The sequence below is a fragment of the Triticum urartu genome, chromosome 5 (genome assembly GCF_003073215.2).
Source record: "Triticum urartu cultivar G1812 chromosome 5, Tu2.1, whole genome shotgun sequence".
NCBI lineage: Eukaryota > Viridiplantae > Streptophyta > Magnoliopsida > Poales > Poaceae > Triticum > Triticum urartu.
This window is the reverse complement of record NC_053026.1, coordinates 580,788,363-580,805,228: the sequence shown is the minus strand read 5'-3', so window position 1 is coordinate 580,805,228 and position 16,866 is coordinate 580,788,363. Positions and strand designations below refer to the sequence as shown.

At 45.2% G+C, this 16,866-nt stretch overlaps 2 protein-coding genes and 1 long non-coding RNA gene across 6 annotated transcripts; all 3 read right to left on the bottom strand.

Moving 5' to 3' along the window:
* Positions 1-2,292: 2,292 nt before the first annotated feature.
* Positions 2,293-4,170, bottom strand: LOC125506111. 2 transcript variants are annotated; one of them, XR_007282585.1, is made up of 4 exons: positions 3,872-4,170; positions 3,717-3,799; positions 3,452-3,528; positions 2,293-3,003 (listed from the first exon to the last, which is right to left on the bottom strand). It is a non-coding gene; the product is annotated as an uncharacterized LOC125506111 (long non-coding RNA). The 2 variants fall into 2 exon arrangements; XR_007282586.1 differs by having other exon boundaries at positions 2,293-3,528.
* Positions 4,171-8,125: 3,955 nt separating this feature from the next.
* On the bottom strand, positions 8,126-11,279 carry LOC125510928 (myosin-binding protein 3-like). 3 transcript variants are annotated; one of them, XM_048676219.1, is made up of 4 exons: positions 10,827-11,276; positions 9,893-10,676; positions 8,521-9,799; positions 8,126-8,330 (listed from the first exon to the last, which is right to left on the bottom strand). In XM_048676219.1, exons 2-3 carry the CDS (start codon positions 10,635-10,637, stop codon positions 8,565-8,567), a joined length of 1,980 nt encoding a protein of 659 aa, XP_048532176.1. In that variant the 5' UTR covers positions 10,638-10,676; positions 10,827-11,276; the 3' UTR covers positions 8,126-8,330; positions 8,521-8,564. The 3 variants fall into 3 exon arrangements, with proteins under 3 accessions (XP_048532176.1, XP_048532177.1, XP_048532175.1); XM_048676220.1 differs by having other exon boundaries at positions 8,126-9,799; positions 10,819-11,279; XM_048676218.1 differs by having other exon boundaries at positions 8,126-9,799; positions 10,827-11,277.
* Positions 11,280-11,775: 496 nt separating this feature from the next.
* On the bottom strand, positions 11,776-16,595 carry LOC125510930 (protein WVD2-like 1). The gene is made up of 7 exons (XM_048676221.1): positions 16,259-16,595; positions 14,505-14,931; positions 13,804-13,889; positions 13,396-13,489; positions 13,215-13,286; positions 12,629-12,739; positions 11,776-12,187 (listed from the first exon to the last, which is right to left on the bottom strand). The coding sequence occupies exons 1-7, from the start codon at positions 16,342-16,344 to the stop codon at positions 11,975-11,977; spliced, it is 1,089 nt and encodes a 362-aa protein (XP_048532178.1). The 5' UTR covers positions 16,345-16,595; the 3' UTR covers positions 11,776-11,974.
* Between the last annotated feature and the right edge of the window lie 271 nt (positions 16,596-16,866).

Below are 16,866 nucleotides of genomic sequence, written 5' to 3'. Positions count from 1 at the left end.
CCACAATAAACACATGATTTATGGCCATGGTGCAGAGCATAAAAATCCGCAACACACACAAAAAAAATAGTGCTTCTTTGTCTCAATAACATCACTAGCAGCAAGTGCTTCGCCATTGTCTCAATAACAATACTAGCATAAAAATGAACAGAGGCACGTAAGTTTACTTACTTAAAACTTAAAATGATGCCAACCCTCCTCCATGAGAGTTCGATGTTTAGTCAAGTGGGCATCTCTCTTTAGCAGATAACCTGTATGTGTGAGCCCTGCACATTTCATCCTGCAGCCCAGTAGGTATTTCCAATATGACCAATGGTTCCAAATCGTTGCTTCTGATCTAACTAAAGGAGAACTCATCTGTGTACACTTTCTACGGTTGAATTTTTTCGCTAAAGTTTCCACGTTTGAATGAACGCCTCCATCTTCACTTACTTAGTTAAAGCAAAAAAAAAGGCCCAAAATAGGAAACGCCAACACCAGGAGGCAACATGCTCTCAAGCTGCTTCAAAAAGACTATTTACCTAAATTTGGGATGGGCATCAGATTGATCCTCCAATTATCCACTATGAATTGCATAAACATTTATAGAACATTAGGAGTGCATTACTGACATGAAGGAGACCTTACCTTGGCTAATTATCTCAATACACCAGCAACGAACTTGAAAACTGAAATTTGAATGCATGGCAGAATGGCCTGATCTCACGCTTAGTTACAATACGTGTGTTTAAAAACATGAATGAGGACGAAAAAGTTGATAACTGATCCATGGTTTCTTCTCTGCTGAGTGATGACATTACATATCAGTATTCAGGGATCAAATTATCAGTCTCATAACAATTAACAACAACCGACCCAGCATCTAGCAGACATACATCAGCGCACAACCAGCAAACAGTTACATCAGAGCTTATGTGAATCTGAAATTAGTGGGCTCTTCCCCCTTTCAAGCAGCATCATAGTCTTTTTCCAGGTACGGTGCAGCTTCCTTATGAGGGTGTATGAACTTCTTCCTGAACGTCTTCTCGGAATTGAGCAATCCATTTTCCTTGAGAAACTTTACAACTAGTGCCGGGGTCTGATCCGGCCCTCCAAGCAGTACATGAGCATTGCCGGACGATAAGCAATGTATGCCGGTTCCAACCCCAGCTCGGAGATGAGGAACTGGGATCTGCGCTGCAGCGATTCCTTAGCCCTCGTCAGCACCGCTGGAGCCTTAGAAACGGCAATGGCCACCTCAGCATCCGTCCACCTGAACGTGTTCCTCAAGTACTCCACTCTGGCGGAGGAGCTGCGGGTCCCTGGCGACGACCGCGGCGACATCGGCGCCGGAGAGGCCGAGGCCGGCGAGGAAGGCGATCACGGCGTCGGGATTGGCGGGGGACTTGAGGCGGGTGAGCTTGCGGGAGGCCTTGGCGGCCTCTGCCCGCGTGAGGCCGCAGGTGGAGAAGAGGTAGTTCTCCGCAGCGAATCCGGTGCTTGGGGGAATGGCGACCGAGAGGAGGCGGTGGAGAGGGGGTGCGGGAGAGGTGGCCGGAGAAGAAGAGAGGAGATGGGCGAGGATGGAGCTTCGCAGCCGGAGCATGGCGCCGCGGCGGTATGGTGGTGCCGGCGGCGAGGGGATGGGGAACGACGGCCGGCTGGTGCGAGAGCCAGAGGATTTGCGTGGTCTGCTCTGGTCTGGTCTGGTCTGGTCTTGTTCGACCTTGATGCTGACAAGGTGACCCTACACGCCAGTCTCTCTGATAATGGGCTGGTCTGCACTGAGACAGTGCAATGAAAAAAAAAACGTTCTCCTGTAAAAATACGTACTTCCCTCATCCGAAAAAGCTTATCAGTCAAATGAATGTATCTAGCACTTATTATACTAGATGATACCCCGCACGTTGCTGCGGGAATTTTTAGCACTGCATGATAAGTATTTATCATGTAAGAAATAATAAAATCCTAAAAAAATGTATTTTTTTAACCTTCGATGAAACAATATGAAAAGCTAGGAGAATTCGTATATTGTAGAGTATCTCCATACTTGCTTAGATTTTCCTGATAATAATTCAAGGTAATATAATTTGATTATCTATTAGAAGTGTATCAGAGCAAAAAGAAATTCATGCTAATTTGCGAGCCTTGCGTGTTAATATGGAAAAATTGTAATTAGCTTCGATTCTCCACTATGATAATAATTTTGGGTGGAAAAGTAACCAAAGGTACTCCATATTCAACATCTTATTTAAAAGACTGCTATCCAGCATAGAACAATTAAAGTTTAGGAGAATCAGAAATGGCCATACTTGATCCTCTCACCAAGGACTGTCATTAACACTATATTTGTTCTTACATTTTTAACACGATTGTATATTATAATGATACACACATGGTTGAGAACATAACATCACTTAATATCCTAGCATAGATAAACAATAATATGATATCATCTATCTTCAAACCAGAAACACACCAACAGTCTTATTTGTCATCACAGTTGTACATCCCAGGGAGGAGTAGACATGACTGGGTATAAAATCTTGTAACATTTGCAAATTTTTATTAGCACAACATGGGCGAATTGCATAAAGGAAAAATCAAAATTACAATGCCAATAGCAATAATAGTCTCTTTAAGGATTTTTATGAAAAAAAAGCATAGCAGTTTGTTCTGCAGAAAGGTGAATGAGGCAATTGCATGGAGTGAACATATTGGTAGTTGTGTTACCTTCATACAGTGCAAATACTTAATAAAAGCTTCAAATTTTTTTAGATTAACGTCTTCACTCTATTTATTCATGAAGTTCAGGGATTTCAAATTACATGCAGGATACTATCAGGTGGCACATGCAGCCATACTTTACCAAGATCATTCAAGACCCCTTCCTTCGCCATCATATGCGCCGTTGTGTTTGCTTCTCAATGAACCCTCATTTACAACAGTAGCTTGATCTCCTCAACATCCAGCCCCAGCACAGAGAAATTCTTGTGTTGATCATTTAGCACAGAAGCTACAGCCCTGCAATCGATTATGAAAGCTTCAATTTATGGAAGGAAATGTATAACATATCATTATGTAAAACAAATGCAAATATGATTTATTTCATTTTGTTTGTATAATATCTGGAAAAATTCCCTTTTAAACTTACACTTGAAGCCGCTAGTCGATTAACCTGCAACTCATATCCACAACAATATTTACATAATCTTTGATTTTGAATGATAAATCTGAAACACATGGCTAATCTATCACTGTGCTAGCTCTCCAGGCTAGATGATGTTCAGATAGAACAGTAGTACTGAAACACACATGCCTAATAAACCATCTATTCGAGTATTGGATCGTTCTGATGGCATTCATAGTGGAATAGTACTGTCGGTCAGGAACATACCTGAAAATGACCAAAGGAATATGCCTTGATTCACAAAACAATCAAAGTAAAAAAAACAATAAAATTCATACTAACCTACACGTCTGTGCATGTATGAGAGAGAGAGAGATGCGGGATTGTAGTTGCACGTACTTATTCCTTCCAATCAGCGCCTTATATATACAAAAGAAAAAGAAGAGAGATCAGTACGACCTATCGTTTCCAATCAAAGTTGTTTCATTTGTTTATTCCTTCCAACTATGAATATAAAGAAAATAAAACAAAGAGGAATCAGAGATTGTTGTTTAATGCTTGCGGGGAGTGCTTGCATTAGAGAGGATTGGGGATTAGAAAGACTGACCGGACTTGGTGGGCGGAAGAGGCGGCTGGAGACATAACAGATCTGCCTTCTAAAAAATGATTCCTGCCGCACACAAATCAAAGCTTCCAACCCAAACAAACTCAAGATCGTTAGGATTTGGATTTGTCGAGATAGAGAGGAAGGAGAGCCCCCACCTTTTGGCACAGGTGATGTCGGAGGACGACGACAACGGTGACACGTGTGGCACGCCTGGAGCTCTGGTCGACACCGGGGCGCGGGCTTGGGTCAGCACTGTCCGCCGGGCTTGATTCGACAACGGATTGCAGGCTCACAGGGGCCCGGGTCAGCAGCAGCATCCTGGTATTTGGGGGCGACCCCCACGAACGCCAGGCTGGCAGCAGCACCGCGCCATGAGCACCACCATCGCCGCTGAAGGTGAGGTGTGTATGGTAGCTTTTGCACGGCTGAGTATGGATGGGTTGATTTATTTTGGTGAGTGGAACCGGGCGGAGGATATGAAGAGGAGAGGGAAATAAAGTGGGAGAATACCAATGGCATGGTGGAGAAGATAACGCACATTTATTATTGAGGAGCCCGTGGTTAACGGATGAAGCAGATGTGGGATGGTAACGTAATGTCGTGCCTCGGTCATTTCTGTACGCGGGTAGCAACACGTTCGACGTGGCATCATGCATATTAGGAGTTCGCTGATGTGGTAGGACGCTGAGTTGGATGCCCTGCATGTTGAGATAAATACTTGTAGTGGGGATGAATCTCTTAAGTATATAGGATACATCCATTTGAAAAATAAGCTTGGAACAAGTTTTTTCGCACGAAGGAAGTATAACTTAACTTTGTCCGAACATAGTACAAAACTAATTTGACGTATGACAATTTAAAAATATTACTGATACCAGGATCTTGTGGATCCACATCCTCTATTAAAGTCGATGGTACTTGGTTACCCTGGCATTATTTAGATAAACATGTATTATATTTTTGGAATGTGATATTTGGTACACGTGTGCCATATAAGCAAAACTGGCACACCTCTATTTCTTTCATTTTAAAGTATCATACGATCACTCGTTCTTTGACCTCGCCTCTTCCCAAATGACCCCGCAGGCTCGCCTGAGAAACCTGTTTCTCTCGCACATCTCGGGCGCTCACCCCCGAGAAAACTACCACTTCTTCACGTCTACCACATGATTTCTCCTCAGGACAAAGTTACCATGATATTTGTATGCAAATTATCAGGCCTGTGTTGCATAATTTACCGTGCTATTTACATAGAACGTATCAGGTACTATGCTTCAACAACTACACCCTTTCAAAGTTACCACTGTGTTTTGTACACAAGTTATAAGGTCTTCGATGTGTAAAATACCGTGGTACTTACACATAAGTTATTAGGGTATATGTACATCAACCTCCCCCAGGTCAAAGTTACCATGGGGGATTGTACATGAGTTACCAGGTCTACGGTTCGTATATTATCATGATACTTGCACCTAAAAACCTAGGTGTGTTTCGGTAGCTTTTTCCATAGGTCAAAAATTACCACGATATTTTTGCGTAACTTATCATGCCTATAGCACGTGTGCCCCTCATGACACTAAACATTATGTGACTCCCGTGGCACGCCATGTGTTGTGTTCATTCAAGAGGCCCACGCGCGAGGCGAGTGTATGTTTTTAACAACTTATATATTTTTCTTTGGTAAAAAAAGTTACCATCATGTTTATATTGCAAGTTATCGGTTATGCGGTGCTTATATTATCATGTTATTTACACAAAAATTATTGGGGATGTTTTGAACAACTTTTTCCCGGGGCAAAAAGTTATCATGGTGATTCTAGGTAACCTATCAAGCCCCCCCCCCCCCCCCCCCCCCGCACAGGTCAAAAACTTATCATGGTGTTTAGTTATCGCAGTGCCTATATTTTCATACTATTTGCACATAAAAATGCCAGGGGAGGGAGGTATACTACCGTGCTATTTACACAGAAGATACCGGAGTATCTTTTCAAAAAAAATCCCTACGGTCAAAGTTACCATGGTGCTTCTACCTCAGTTATCAGATGTGCGCTGTGTATATTACCATCTATTTACACATAAATTATCAGGTATCTTTTCACATTTGTTTTCCCCTATGGTTAAAGTTACCACGATGTTTGTATCTAAATTATCAGGTCTATGGCATGAATGTTATCGTGCTATTTACAGAAATTACCAGGTGGCGGGTCAACAAATTTATTCCCAATGATCAAAGTTACCACGATGCTTGAAACAAAAAGTTTTTCAGTGCTAACATATTAAAGGCAAAAACATGTCAAAAACAATATTTCCCTTAGAATGTTCAACAATGAGTGTGATAGGTGAGGTGGTTAGCTCCCTTTGTTAATTACTTGCAGACCAAAGATCAAATCCTAGTCTAAGCATTATTTTTGCTGAAAATCGAGAAGGCATGTGGGGCCATAAATGACGATTACGAAAATTAGGAAGGCACAAGCGGGTGTGTCCGATAAAATCAGGGAGGACGTGCGGGAAAGGAAAAAAATCGGAGAAGGACGTGAGGGAAAGAAAAGAAATCGGGAGGTCGTGCGAAAAAGGAAGGATCGGAGGAGGACGTGAGGGAAAGAAAAGAAATCGGGAGGTCGTGCGAAAAAGAAAGGAAATCGGGAGAGAATTGATGACGTTGGATGCATGTGCCAGTTGCGCAATCTGCCACACGGTTGCCATATACATATTTCGTATATTTTTATACATTGATTCATTCATGAAATGGAAGGAACATGGTTTGTCTTCCTCAGTGTCGACGCTGATATATATGAGGGCACATATACTGATTCATTTTCTTTTATGTTCTTTTTTCCTTTCCATGTGGGAAGGTGTGGAGAGGCAGACTTGTTGTCTTGAGATTGTAACCCTATCATTGTTGAATAAATCTCTCTTTCACCCCGCAAACAAAAAAAAAGGTGTGAGAGAGGTAAAAACAAACGAAGCCGATTTGATGTGGGGCAAAAACATCAGAAAAAAGAAAACAAACTGGTGAGGGCCCGTTGTGATTGTAATTGAGTGGTGTTTTTTCTAGTGTTTTTTTAATGATTTTCTTCTTTTCATGCGGGAAGGTGTGATGGACGTAAAAACAATTGAAGGAAATTTGATATGGGGCAAAATGATCAGAAAAAACGAAAACAGCTTGGTATGTGTGTGTGTGTGTGGGAGGGGGGGGGGGGGGGGGGGGGGGGGTAGGCGAGGCGATCTCAGGAGCGAAACCCTAAAGGCAAGGAAGCGAATGACCTATGTATTAGATTCCATAGGTGCATTGTCGTAGCAGATTCCCAATACAACTTTCTTTATACTAAGCCTGACATATCTGCCCCACCAGGGCCGACCCTAGCAATTCTGAGGCCCTAGTGCAAGTGTGCAACCGAACAAATCCATTTGATAACAAAGAGAGAGATTAAGGTGGTGATACACCTAGAAAAATCATTAAATTAGCATCGTTGGGCCCCTGCCTTCTTTGAGACTTGTGGTAATCCATGTGGAGATGAAAGTAGGGGGAAGAAAGAAGAAAGAACGAAGCGTCCGTGCGTTTTTTTAAGAAAAAGTATCAATGACAGAACATAAGAATATAAGATATGGGCCCCTCCCCTGGCTGGGCCCTAGGCAGTCGCACTCTTTGCCTAGGCCTAGGGCCGGCCCTGTACCCCACCTGTCAGTGGTTAATATCTCTATCTCTCTCTCTCAATTGCTTGCTCGAGGAGTTGTGATTATGATAATAGTTGTTGGCAACCCTAATGGAGTTCCTCTCCTGGGTGGTGTGTGGATCTTTATGTGTAGCCAAGTCGGCTGAGGTGTCTGTCATGTGGACATGATGTACTAGTATTCACTGATTGATCTTATAAAAAAAACTTACTAATTAACCGATAGATCTCTAAGAGAACCGGTTTCGTAAAATCACACGGGGGCGATGTCCAAAATGGTCAGAGGCATTTATCTGATTTTAGAGTTTACATAACAACTAATTGTCGATAAGCCAAAAATATTTATTTTATTTCTTTAAAAACACCTAAATTCAAAGTATGTAATTTTTGCCACATGTATCTACAATATTTTATCTATATCCTGTAGGGGGGATATTTGGTGCACCCGTTTGAAATTAGTCTTTCTATGAATGTTGAAAAAGTCTAAACATAAATTATGTTCTAGCAGTGACAAGTATTTATCATAAAACAAAATTTTACATATCTGAATTCAAAGCATAGTATAAGAGCTAAAAATGTCAACATTCATTGGTGATGCGTAAAGAAAATGGGTTGAATTAAAGGCCCGGTTCGCATTAGCTACTATTCACACTGTGACGTGTCATTTTTGTTTCTAGATGCGCACTTTGAATTTTGATCTGAAACATTACACCATCTTAGATATGAAACACACTTACATCCTCTCAAAATTTCATAATATTTCAAACCCGTCAAGATAAAATTTTGTACATGAAACGGGGGCGAATTCAGTGACACCCTGATTCTGCAATGCATTGCAGAACAACCACTCCACGCAAAAAATCCTGGTCCACTTGCAAACCATCCAGCACCATATGCACACATGCTTATTGTACAATCGAGCAGCCTCATCACTATTTACAACCTACATCATGCACAACATTCGATCAGCTCGAACTCCAACCGATCAAATCACAAGGATCAAAAGTGAGACTAGCAGCGGTGATGATCACTGGATCGATCGGAGGTGGAGTTCATATAAAAAGTTCAGATGAACTTCCAGCAGATTGATCACGAACCATTTTCATCAGTTCAGAGGTTGAAGAATTAATCACCTCTGTATGTGCATGCTCATGAGCAACCCCGGCCAGCGAAGCTTTCAGCTAGCAATGGCATCCTCTCCGAGTGTCTTCCGGAGCTCTCTGAGGCTGCGAGCGATGTCGTGGATCACGGCCTCGCCGTCCCTCCCGTTCCTCAGCGAGTTCACGCTGTGCTCCAGGAAGCTCCGGTCCGCTTCCAGCGCCTGCAGCCGCCGGCTGAGCTCCCCGATCTCCTCCTCCAGTGCTGCCGTGTCGTCACCCTCGCCGCCACCGTCGTGTCCGTGGTGGCCGTGGCCGTGAGTCGAGCCCTTGTTCGTCGTCTCGATGGACTGAAGATGCTGCCATTTCGTGAAGTTGTCGCCGTTCCTCACGCGCCTCCCCACCACCGAAGGTTCCGTCGTGTCCTCCTCCTTGCCGCCGTCGCCGTCTTCTTCTTCTTCTTCGACGTCCGTGGGCTCCGGTTCTTGGACAATCCCGCTGCTGTTGTTCGAGAGCCGGTGGAGCCTGTCCGTCAGCCCCCTCAGCTGCTTCCAGGCGCGCGCGTTCTCGTCGTCCTCGGTGTCGCCGGAGAATTCCTCTCCGGCCGGTCCGGAGACGGGTACGCCGCCGGTCTCGCCGTCTGTCTGGCACGGAAGGAGCCGCATATGGTCGCGGATCTCGCCGACGATCTCGTGGTCCCTGAGCCTGGCCTTGTATCCCTCGACCTCGGCCTCGAGCTCCCGCACGACGCCGGCCAGCCGCTCAGCTTCATCCCGATCGTACGCGCTCTGCTCCTCCATGACCCTGCGGTACTGCGCCGCCTCGGTCCGCATCGCCGCCTTCTCCTCCTGCAGCCTGGTGATCATGGCCATGGCCTGGCTGGTCGCCACGGCCGACGCGCTGCGCTCCTCCTCCAGCTCCTTCCACAGGAGCGCCATGGACCTGCGGTCCAGCTCCACCCGCCGCCTCAGCTCATCAACCGTGCCGCACTCCTCAGCTTCAGTGTCGACCACGCTGCCGTCGGAGACGCCCGAGTAGTTCCGCTGCAGGGAGAGCGCCCTGGTGATGTTGCGCAGCACGGCCTGCTCGTGCTGCTGCTCCTGCACGCTCGGGCTGTCGGGCGTCCGGAAAGAAGACGAAGAAGCGGAGAGCTGCGAGAGCAGCAGCTTCAGGTGCTGGTGGACTCTCAAGGAATCCTGCCGTGTGGTGGCTCTGTCGGCAAATTCAGGCTCCGGCTCATCTGCTGCAGCTTTGGTTTCAAATGGCTCGCCATCATCAGCGTTGTGCCACTCATCTTCTTCTTCTGGTTTATGATCTACAGGAGAAAATGGCAGCATTGTCAGAAATTCAGATTGGCAGGACGAAATTTAATTGATGGTATGCTTGTCAAGGGTAATGCTGCACACACCTTGTGTATCTGTACGAGGTTCTTCATCTTTTGTTGGAAGATCACTTGTCTGAATGTTGTGTGAATCTTTAGAGTGTAATCTGCCACTCTGAACTTGCGTTAGCCCGGATTGGAGAAAGCCATCTGCAACCTTGGTATGAGGTTCTTCATCATTTGTGGCAAGATCAGTTGACTGAATGTCGGCCTCGATGCTGCCCGGCTCCCTTGAATCTTCAGAGTGTGTAATATCCGGGCCACCATTCTGAATCTTGAGAGGAAGGCTATCTGCAACCTTTGCCTGCGCCTGGCCCAGAGTAAGCTCCTCCTTCAGCCTACGGATGGCGGCGGCGTCCTCCGGCGACCTTCTTCTAAGCTCCGACTCGGAGTCGGAGGCCCTCAGCTCACTGTACCCGACACGATCGATCTCGTCGTCAACGACGCGCCGATCTCCCAAAACGTCCCCAATGCCCATGCCACCGTCATGGCAGAACGCCCAGGACGACGACGCCTCCGCCCTGTGGGAGCTGCAGAGGAGGTCGCGGTAGGAGGAGCCCGGGCGCGCCCCGCCGAGGACGGCGTCGAGCCGCGCGCACGCCGGGCAGGGCGGCGGGAGCTTGCAGAGGCGCGCGAACGCCGTGGCCAGGCGGGACAGCAGGCCCTCCAGCAGCATGAGCAGGATCAGCACCCATTCCAGGACCGCCGAGGATAGCAGGGCGGAGAACTGCTGCCGGTGAGATCCCCAGGCCGTACTACTAGCAGTAGCCATTGATCGATCTTCGCTCGGGATGGAAGGACCGAGCTGTCACTGCAGATCATGGTGATTGATTGAATATCAGATTCTCAATACAAAATTTGAACAAATTTCTAAACGGAGAAGGGCAAGATGGATCAGGAGATGTGCAAATTGAGCCAATTATTGAAGAAGGCGAGAAGAGATGCATACATACATACATACCTTCATCTCATCTGTGGAAGTGATCGTCGATGAAATCTTTGGTGGACTTGAGCAAATTTCCTTCCTCACGGAGAAGGAAGCTCAGATCTCCTCCAGACCCACGTTCCTGGCCCCTGGATGGAGCTGGAGCACTACTCGCCAACTACCAAGAAACCGTCCAATAAACAAAGAAAGAATTGAAGGCTGAGAGAGATTTCTACGTGTATCAATAATTCCAGTCAATGGGACAGCGAGAGGGATGAACTCTACCACCGGAACCTGTCCTGGCAGGTTGGAAATGTACACGAGATTAGACGAAATAAACAACAAGAAGAAGAGGCGACAGGTGAATGCTGATGATGATCTTTTCTCTTCGAAATAAACATAATAGGGTGGTGGCTTTCTCAATTAGTTGTCAGTTTAAATATGTCGTTGTGTCCCATCTAAACCTTTTCCTTTCTGTTTTTCTTTTCATTTCTGATGACACCGGACCAGGAAATGGAGTAATAATTGAGATCCTTCACGTTGGAGTAATAATGCTCCGTTCTTTTCCTAATGAATGAGAAATAAATGTGAATGCTCCTTCTCTCCATTTTAATATGGCGCTCAAATTTACTCCTCCCTCCGTCCCATAATATAAGAGCATTATTTTTTACAATCTCCGTCCCATAATATAAGAGCATTATTTTTGACACTGTTGTCAAAAATGCTCTTATATTAGGACGGAGGGAGTATTATTTCCCAGGGGTGGCCATGTCATGGGGATGCTTATGCTTTCATATTTCTAGATGTAAAGCTGGCACATCCATTATCATGGTGGCCACGTCTGGAACCCGAAGGTATTCCGCACAAATTTGCAAAACTCAAGCCATGACAATAATAATACAAACATGATCACAACACCAGACAAGGTGGGGGTCATGGAACATGGGACAAATCTGCAAACCACCCAGACCCAGGCAAGCAAACATCCAGAGGGGCAATGCAATAAGTTCAGCTCTCAAATCAGTTCGTCGAGGGCATCAAACGACCGAGTGACTGACAGACATCCACCTTACATGAATTAACTTGACAGCGAAATGCAAGAGACAACGTTGAGTTAGGGTTTGTACAGCGACATTCAAGCTTGGCTGGCTGCTCCATGCTCCTCCTTCTCAGAGGGCCTTCATTCAGCTCACGGGTTTCACGGCTCTGGCTTTGGCGCCTACACCGTTCTTCGGGGAGCACTGCGCTTTGTTGGCGTCTTTAGGGTTCCCCATGCTGTGACGATGCGCCCTGTGAGATGCGGCGCTGGAGTTCACCGCCTCCGGGGTCACCGGTGTGCCGTCGCCGGTGCTCTTTCTCCTTGTAAACTTTGGTGACTTGGCACGGGTTGGAGGCACCTTCACAGAACAGAACCACAAATGTAAATCCGTGACTGAGCATAGTTTAAAGTCAGTTCATCGGGTGTGTTATATTTCTTGCCAGTAGTCAGTAAACTAAAAAATCATGGGAAGTTAGTTAAATGCTCTGCTTGTCATAAAACTATGCATCAACATCTACTCACTATAACACAAATGGAAAGCCTTATACAGGTAACTTTATGAAGCAAATTACACCTATGATATCATTCAATGGGTTGCTTCTGTATTAGGGGCAACATGTGTTGTTCAGTCAAAAAACAGCACATTAACTAATTATTAAGGCGCTGGCTCATTTCAGTGATATATACAGAATTCTCCTAGGAAGCACCACATCCATTAAATGTAAATAGTGATTTATGAAACATGTATAAGCAACTGCATGTATAATTTTTATGCGGAAATACAAGATATCAGAATTACCTTCTTAAGCTCAGCCTTTGGAGGGGGCCCTTCTTGGTAGAAGTTTGGCATGGGTTTTGCTCTGATGACCAAGGACTTCCTTAGTTGTTTTAAAGCCGCTTCTTGCTCATCCTACAGGAAAAATGAACATCAGAAATGTTAGTAACAATATTAACAACAAAAGATTCAAGGATATGTTGGTCAAAAAATTGGCAGTAGCAAGCTGTTAGAAATCTAGGGCTCAAATTCAGAAGAGTCTAACCTAGGCTTGAACACTATGTTATTCAATAAGCTTGATAGACATACACTGCTATGGCCAAGTGGGAATGTACAAATAAACCTCCAATGTATAGGAGATGCAAATCCTCACACAACTACATTTTCATCATAGGGATTATAGTTCTATATCAATTCCAATTCTATTTCTGACATAAACATATGCAATCAAGCATCTAATCGCCTAGTAATGCTGGAAAATCCGTTTGTTTAAGTGTGGTACAGAACAAAGGATACCCGTGTTAAATCAAGACAGTTTTCCTTTACCAGGGTGAAACAGAGCACAAATAACTCAAATGTTCCATCATACGAAACAAAAGTACGTTCTTACCTTTTTCCTTGTTTCAGCCTCATTCTTCTCAGCTTCCAAAGCTTTGTGCTTCTCTTCTAATTTCGTGTAGAACTGAAGAATTAGTAATACTGTGAGTATCAGATTTTAAAAAAATCGCTACTGGCTGTTAATGGTTATGATCATCTTGTCTTGGCACAATGCAATCAGATTGCATACACACCTCTTTCCTCTTGTCAGCACGGTCATCACATACAAATGTAGGAGCAAAGGCAACAGTTGTCTTAGTTCTGCCAGCTCGTGCTGAAGCTGTGGTTCTTTGTGCAACTCAGGAAAATACATAATCAATTGTTTCAAACTGCTACGAGGAGAGAAACATCATGTTGGCAATGTTTTCAGTTCACAAAACAATGTCAACTGAGAAGATACAGCTTGTGGGTTCATATCACAAATTGTAAGATCTTCCAGAAAACGTAAGAAACAAATTGCCAGAACAATGTAATTTTCCAGTCATCTTTCAGCCTTGAGCCTTGGTATGCAAAAATTGAAAGAACATCTTCCAAAAAATAAAATTACAGGCACATAATGATAGAACAGTGTAGAGTGTAGACCGTAAATTAGAAAAGGATACGAAGAAGTCACTGAACAGGAGTCGTCGTCTTGAGGTTGAAATGTAAGGCCAGGTTGCGGCATCTTCTTGGGTGTCACCAGAGTACTCTGCGGTAATACCCAGATTAGTTCTGTCAATAGAACAAACTCTCTACAAAAAGCTTACAGGATGACATTTTCAGCCAAATAGAAACATCAGTCAGGAACAAAGAAAAGACACATGTCATCGATTAATATGTGTGCATATGTTCAGGTTCATAAAAGAAATTTAAGATGTTCCACGACAAAAGAAAGACAAATAAACTTCAACAAACAAAGGAGCTCTTCAATCAGAAGATATTACACTCTTCCAAGCATCACCAACTCATATGATCTGGGGTATGTTTGGATTGTGACCAAAGTGTACAATACAATTTTTTTTGTTATGTCCAAAATATTGGTCTTTGTTTGGATGAGGGCCAACTTTTTGGCAACTCCAGTCCATTTTTCTAGCCAATGATGGCCAATGCATGTGCAAGCAAAACCTCAACCGATAAGTTGGCTAGCCAATCTTGCTTCTGTATGATCTAGTTGGCTAACGTTCCATAGCAATGAAGCATGCATGAACGTTAGGGCCAAAAATCAAATTAAAAACAGTGGTCTAATAAAATCAAGACTAGAGGCACATGATATTAGCTGCATCATGAGACAGTGCAATAGAGCATAGAGAAATCGCCAACATACCTTCTTTATCATGCTTGCTGGAGAGGCACTACTTCCTTGCCCAGATTTTTCTCCATTGCTGGATGGATGAGCCACACCACCATTTCCTCCACCAGAGACCCTTCTTTGAGTTGAAAGTGCGAATGGTTGAGGAACAGTACGCTTAGACTTCTCTGATCCAGACATACTAGGCTTTGTTGGTGACTTAGGAAGAGCAGACATTTCTTGATCAATCAACTTCAGTGAATCTTGGTTTATAAGCTTGTCTTCCCCTGTTTCTCCGTCTATGGCCGGTTCTACAGAAGTTACTTGGCCCTCTGGAGAACTATCATGATCACTGCCACTAACAACTTCCTCGCAATCACGAGTGTTGCCATCTGGTGGGCATATAACAACACCATCTGATTCTTCGTCCGTGGAGATTTCCGCAGCCTCTTTCACCATTGGACTGCAGAAAATAAAGAATATAAGTACAGCTCTGCAGCTGGAGCTCTCTAGGAATTGTAATGAGAGGGAATAAATGGATAAACATTGGGGGCTTCAACTACCTTCTATAAATAAAAAAGTGCAACCTCATAAACTATTCGGTGCAAATATCGTGCAAGCAACTCAGCACATACAGAAATACTCTAATACTCTCCAATAATGAACTAAGAGTCAGGTGCATTTAGTGTATTCAAGCAAATGATAGGCTTCTAACCTGAGCATTATGATAGCCAATCCCCCATAAAGACTCATAATGCCGACATATATATGTGACAACTGACAATGAAGTATAAACAAAAGAGCACTTCTGTAAATTTGGACACATCTTAGGTATGTAACTACATAAAGATACCCAACGCCACTTCTCATAACTCTTCAAACTGAACATCTGAATTGAATTGCTCTAGAAAAAAAATGCATGCCAGTTCATGTCTTAATGTTCTCAACAAAAGGAAAAGATCTGTGATAATAAAGATATGTGGCCAAGCATCTAATAAGAAACAAGATACATATCCATTTTTCCTTGACAACGCACGGAAGTTGTAGCTGATGCCCAAGAACTGTTGACAAAGATCGCCAGATCTCAACTGCATATCGACCGGCCGCACAATATGTAAAAAAGGATCCTAAAAAGTCAACTTGCACGATCCTAACAGCCAAGGCCACCTAAGACACTATCTCAAAATCTTCACATGGAAAGGCTGGTGAATAAAAAAAAAGTTGCAATTAAAAATTCCTGTAAGATGTGCCAGGATATACAACTAAAATCTGCCGGTGGAAGTTGAGGAGCGCACATCCACCAGAAAATTCTCATGCACGCTAGAATGATTCAAGCTTGCTAGAGCAAGATGGAATATCCATCGCGTCCAGACTTATGCCTCTGGAAGGGAAAAAAATGGAAACAAGTTCTCAAAGCTAAAAAAAGATGAGCTGGGCTCCTAACCAAAAACCTAAAAAGGAAACTGCGCTTGGCTCCTAAAAGCATTCCTTCTCCTGAAACCTGAGTTCAGTGTAAGGCGTTCGAGGGCTATGTTGAATCTGTCTCCCCCAATACGAAACCCTAGGTCGCCCAATCTAGAGTTCCCAGACCAAGAAAAAGAATCCCTTGAAAATCACGAAAAGCACGCATGAATCGTGCACAGCTAAAACGGATCTAGCGGCACGCCAGATGACGAGCTCCAGCTCCGACATTGCTCGGCAACGGCGCCCACATAATCCCCTCCTGAAAAACAAAAACGCAGCAAACAGAATGCAAGACGGTACTGGTATTACTGTAACACAGCCATTACATGGTCTCCGCCCCTTTGCTGGTGAGATCCCACCGCCGCCGGGCCGCGGCCGACGCGTCCCCGGCCCCCTCGCCGCTCGCCGCCATGGGCACAGGGGTGGCCGGAACGAGCTCGGCCCGCTCCGCTCCGCTGCTGCTGCTGGTGGTGGACTCCGGCCCGACCGGCGTCGTGGTCTCCCCTGCCTCTGCCACCGTGGGTCGCCTTCCCCCTCTTGAGCGGAGCGGCTCCACCAACCTCGCTAGCTCGCTCGCCGCGGTGCCGAGAGGGGGGGAGCGGGGGAGTGTGGGATCGAGTGTGTGCGCCCGGCTGTGTGGCTCCCCCCGTGCTCGAGGGGTTGGGTGGGTGGGTGGGTGGGTGCTTCGAGCTCGGTGCGCGCTGGGCGGGGCGGTGCTGTGGGCTGTGGGGCGCAGCTCACGTGTAAGTGGAGGTGACTTGGCTTGGACTTTGGACCTTTCCGTAGATAACCGTGCAGTGCTGGCCGCCTGGCTGGCGATGGTGTCGCAGGGATCATTCATCCGGTTCACGCCAACTGGACGGTACAGCTGTGCAGATACATGAACATTGAGATGTGTGTGAAGAGGAGGGGGGGAGGGGGCTCGGCCCGAGTG

Excerpts from the sequence above, each read along its gene's own strand:
- LOC125510928 (XM_048676220.1), bottom strand. The coding sequence starts at position 10,637 with ATGGCTACTGCTAGTAGTACGGCCTGGGGATCTCACCGGCAGCAGTTC. Across the intron at positions 9,800-9,892 it reads ACCTCGTACAGATACACAAG|ATCATAAACCAGAAGAAGAA; the intron begins GTGTGTGCAGCA and ends TTTCTCCTGTAG.
- LOC125510930 (XM_048676221.1), bottom strand. The coding sequence starts at position 16,344 with ATGGCGGCGAGCGGCGAGGGGGCCGGGGACGCGTCGGCCGCGGCCCGG. Across the intron at positions 14,932-16,258 it reads AGCAAAGGGGCGGAGACCAT|TCCAATGGTGAAAGAGGCTG; the intron begins GTAATGGCTGTG and ends TATTTTCTGCAG. Across the intron at positions 12,740-13,214 it reads AGGCTGAAACAAGGAAAAAG|GATGAGCAAGAAGCGGCTTT; the intron begins GTAAGAACGTAC and ends TTTTTCCTGTAG.